This window comes from Frankliniella occidentalis, unplaced genomic scaffold (genome assembly GCF_000697945.3).
Source record: "Frankliniella occidentalis isolate FOCC.00 unplaced genomic scaffold, Focc_3.1 Scaffold833, whole genome shotgun sequence".
In the NCBI taxonomy this organism is placed as follows: domain Eukaryota; kingdom Metazoa; phylum Arthropoda; class Insecta; order Thysanoptera; family Thripidae; genus Frankliniella; species Frankliniella occidentalis.
This window is the reverse complement of record NW_026267941.1, coordinates 10497-14904: the sequence shown is the minus strand read 5'-3', so window position 1 is coordinate 14904 and position 4408 is coordinate 10497. Positions and strand designations below refer to the sequence as shown.

At 39.4% G+C, this 4408-nt stretch overlaps 1 protein-coding gene across 1 annotated transcript; it reads right to left on the bottom strand.

Annotated features, from left to right (window-relative positions):
- Positions 1–946: 946 nt before the first annotated feature.
- On the bottom strand, positions 947–3755 carry LOC113216186 (uncharacterized). Its single transcript, XM_052275732.1, has 9 exons — positions 3509–3755; positions 3153–3424; positions 2426–2524; positions 1933–2343; positions 1714–1836; positions 1493–1624; positions 1240–1383; positions 1083–1166; positions 947–1006 (listed from the first exon to the last, which is right to left on the bottom strand). Exons 1-9 carry the CDS (start codon positions 3753–3755, stop codon positions 947–949), a joined length of 1572 nt encoding a protein of 523 aa, XP_052131692.1.
- Positions 3756–4408: the final 653 nt, after the last annotated feature.

Here is a 4408-nt window from a genome sequence, read left to right as displayed (position 1 = left end):
TTCTAATTTTCAACGCTGAATCTATTGAAGTGATTAATTAAATGATTATTTCTTCGTGTGCATACGATTGTTCGTTAAAACTTCAGGGGCCGATTAACGCGTTAGCGTTAGAATTTTTTCTTCTCTAATTGTAAAAGTTGTGTGACCCTTCCATTGCCTTATTTTTTATTATAAGATCAATACAGTTCTCACTCCATGAGCCTACGTTTATATCCTGTAAAACATTGTGAATGGGTTCCTTGCAATTCAATAAAAAGCATTTCATAAAATATTGAGAAGTCTATTTGTATTATTTAAAATTTAACATAGCCTTATAAGCACACAAAATAAATCAACTAAGGTCAAGTAGAACAATTGTATGGAAAATCAAAATCAACAAATTAGTACATACATTTCTTATCTCACAACCTCTGCTCAGTCAATAAATACTTAAAATAGAAAAACACACAATGAATTAGGCAAATTAGGAGAATTAATTCTCCACTGAGAAGACTTTACTATCAATGTTTATCCAGAGCACACAACTTTGAGTAAAGTGGACATAGTAAAAGTATAATATAGATATATATTATTTTAAAATTTGCATGTCAACCATGCAGACCAAAAAATATCATAGGTAAAGTAAATCAAGTTCTAAATCACAGGGACGCACATACAAAATTAACAACCATATAAACATTTCACAGATATTAAAAACATTAATGCAATATTATTATATTTACAGGCTGTATTGCACTTGAAAGCAATTGCATCACAGATAGGACAAATGACATAGAAAGAGGACTATATATCACCATTCAGAACTCGCTTTTGCATTCTTTCTCACATACACGCAAAATAGCCGAAATAATTATGCAATTCTTCCACTGAGAAGACTATACATTATACGTTTCCTCAAGAACAGCATATCACTTTGAGTGAAATCTACAGGGACATTGCGCGCTTCTTACTCCCCGAAAAGGCAAACGAAAATCCCACAGTCAGACCCATTCAACTGGGGTGTAACCTGCATGAAAAAGAAAAGAATAAAATGAACAAGATGAAAGTTCTGGGGCAATAGGAAAATATGAATAAAAAATTACCTTCATTTGTTCAACAGGCCAAGCACAGTTCAATTCTACACCTTGCTTGGTTTTGTATTCGAGATTCAGATACTCCCGAATGAGCTACAAATTAAACAAAAAGGGAATGAAAAAACAGTAAAAAAATTTAATAAAAACATGCCCCAATAGAGCTTACTTGTGGGTACAAGTCATTTTCTTCATTCATGCTGTCGTAGTATCTCAAAGAGGCAGACATTATGTCTACCACTAACAAGACCCAATGAGTTCCTTGGTTGGTATGAATGGGGATAAGAAGCTTTTCAAATGAGAAAATATCAACCTGGAATGAAAGCAATATCAGCAATTAATAGGATAAATCACAAAATAATATTAGATTAGATTCTCTTATCAGAGACTGATACATGGAACAGCTATTGAGCAGTACTCACTGAATTGGTCCACTTCAAGTGACTTTGATCTTCCTCATTTTTGATCCCAGCCAATTTTGTAAGGAAATGGGTGCTGAACGGGTACATTGTTTGGCACTCAGCAGCCACAAGTCTGAAGTACTGGTTGATGACCTGGGAAAAGAAACAGAAATAAGAAACAGAAATACCTCAGAGCACCTCAGAGAACAACAATAAGACAAGAAAAAGAAATAGTCAAGTACCGTGTCAGTGATCCATACTCCAGGTCGGAGAGTTTTTAGATCCAACAGCCTCAAATCGTTTGTGTACTCTTTTCGGATGATTTTCAGGTCATCAGGGCCATTAAGGCAGGATTCAATTTCATACTGCAAATTAAATATCATAAGAGTAAACTTCTATGATATAAAGAAACATAAAAATAGAATGGTGGTGTGTGAACAATTCAAATTTAGGTACCATACCTGCATTTCTTCTGTTATCTTAGCCCAAGACTTTCTGAATGTCACACAATCCCGTGCTTGGTCCTCTTTATCCTCTGCTGCCTCAAAGATTTGTTTTAAAATTGATACCCGGAGCCCTTTAGAGATGTTCAGAGGTAATGCCCTCAATGGATCAACCAGAGACATACAAAAGTATGTAAATGTATCATCCACATCTTGAGATGCTGCATAATGCTGCAGCTTCTCTAATTGTCCCTGCTCCCTCTTCACTGTCACTGTTTCTTCGGATGCTGTTTTCTGCCGCTGCAATAGTCTCTCCGATTGTGCCTTGAGGACTTGGGCTTTGATGGCAGCAGTCTGGGCTTCTCTTTTAGCAAGTAGTTCTTTCTGCCTCTTAATTTTTCTTGCCTTTTTTGGACTTAGAAGACCATTCTAAGAAACAAACAGTAATACATCAGACACATATGCATATGACTCCTGCTCAGAGTAAAGAAAAAGGGAAAAAAACACTCACATCATCAGCATTGCATTCATCATCTGTCTCTTCGATTGTTGGCATTACCTTGAACTCCTTATTTCCTCTCTTTTTAGTTTTTTTGGGTGAAGGTGTAACCTGGAAGTACACCACAGAAATGTATGAGCAATGCATCATGCAATGAAAATGGGTTAGGATTATTGATAGATCACCACATTTCATATATTAACCTTTGCCGCAACTTTCTTCTCCTTTTTAACAATAGTTTTCTCCAGCAACGTTGATTGGTTCCATATCGCTTGTCCCTATTGCAAAGCACGCACGGCGCTCCGGCGCTGGCGAAACCACGCAACTCCGCGGAGCCTCCGCGAAAGCACGCACAGCGGTCCGACGCTGGCGAAACCACGCAACTCGATTTTTGGGGTGATTTTTGAGACCTATACCGTTGGAAAGAGGACGTTTCCCTCTTCCAGAATATATAGTTATCTCAGATTTTTTGAAAAACATCGATACGTGGTTTCGCCAGCACCTAAGAACTTTGCGTGGTTTCGCCAGCGCCGGACCGCTGTGCGTGCTTTGACGGAGGCTCCGTGGAGTTGCGTGCTTTGCAATAGGGACAAGCGATATGCTAGACATTTGCTGAGATCCAAAACCCAGTGCATGTTCAGACTGCTGACAAAAAATATTTAGTCAAAGATGGGCACATACAAAACCTGATACATGAAAATGTTCCTAAAGTAAACAAATTTAGCACTGATGAAGATACGAGGGTACTTTGAAGTTCCTGCTTTGGAGTTTTCAAAGGGGAAGATGTGTACAAGGGTTCGGATAAGTGCTGATCAAGAGCAGAACGACCATTCCCTTCCGTTATTTCATCCTGTTCATTTCGCAGTTTCTTGAGAAATGACAATTGCTTGGCATACACATAAGGCTTGTGACGGGTGGCTTTTGATCCAGATGCAGTGGCCTTCCTATGCCTTTCTTCATTTTGATAGAGGTGCTTCCTAATTGTCGTCCACAACTTTAGGCAATCCTGTCCTGAAAATCAAGGAAATGAATGAGCAACATATCTTTACTTTACACCAATAATGAAAAAGTTAATAAGCGAGTGCAAGAAAATACCAGTGGTAGAATGAAATCTTTTCGCAATTTCATCCCATGCCTCATTACGCATATCCAGATTGTGGTACCCAGGAAATTCGAAATCCCAAAGGACAGGGTACTGTTCCACAAGAGATATTAATACAGCATGGTCTAAGTCTTGTTTTGGAGGTCTAATTTTCCTCTTAGGTCTGCAGCTTATTGATAGGTTTGACATGTCTGACACTGACATGTCAGAATACATCGACGTGTCGGCTGAGGACGTCATTGTTTTCCTGAAACAAAATAAGAAATAGAAAGGGCGTAGTACCCAAGTTTGTAAACATCAACCAAGCATCAACAACAACACGTCGACGAGACCTGCCTGAAGTTGGCCAGAAAAAAAGTTGGCCAGAAAAAAAAACTTAGTCAAAATTTTCATTTTTTTCTAAAAAAAGTACTGAAAATTAACCATCCAGAAATGCGATATTAGACCTGCGGAACAACATATCAAAAGATGGCGGAACACTTTTTCGGAAAGTCTTGGCCACTTACGCCCTGGGCCGACTTTGGAGGGCGGGACATTTTTATCCTTGCTGGAACAAAATCCCATTTTTTCCCGAGGTGTTCCCAGACGGCCTAGCTACCATCCACCGTGGTCGCCGGATTTTGTTCCACCAAGGTTACGAAGCTGCAGCCCTCTGAAAACGGCTCAGAGCGCGGTACCCAAGGCACGACCGAAAAATGGACCTAAAATTAACCATCCAGAAATGCGTTATTAGACCTGGGGAACAACATCGACCCCTGAAAACTAAAAGGTCGTGTTTGAGAGGGTCCGCGTATAAGGTCGTACCTCGGAGCGGTTGCGTATAGTGTCGGATCTCGCCAGCGTCCCAGAGAATGGTCGTAAGTCTATTTTTTGTCGATTTTGCGAGATGCATA

What these genes read in the sequence shown, in the direction of transcription:
- LOC113216186 (XM_052275732.1), bottom strand. Translation starts at nt 3,755, where the DNA reads ATGACGTCCTCAGCCGACACGTCGATGTATTCTGACATGTCAGTGTCA. An exon ending in AAGATTTCATTCTACCACTG is followed by an intron (nt 3,425 to 3,508) that starts GTATTTTCTTGC and finishes CTTGATTTTCAG; the next exon opens with GACAGGATTGCCTAAAGTTG. An exon ending in AAAATGACTTGTACCCACAA is followed by an intron (nt 1,167 to 1,239) that starts GTAAGCTCTATT and finishes TTTAATTTGTAG; the next exon opens with CTCATTCGGGAGTATCTGAA.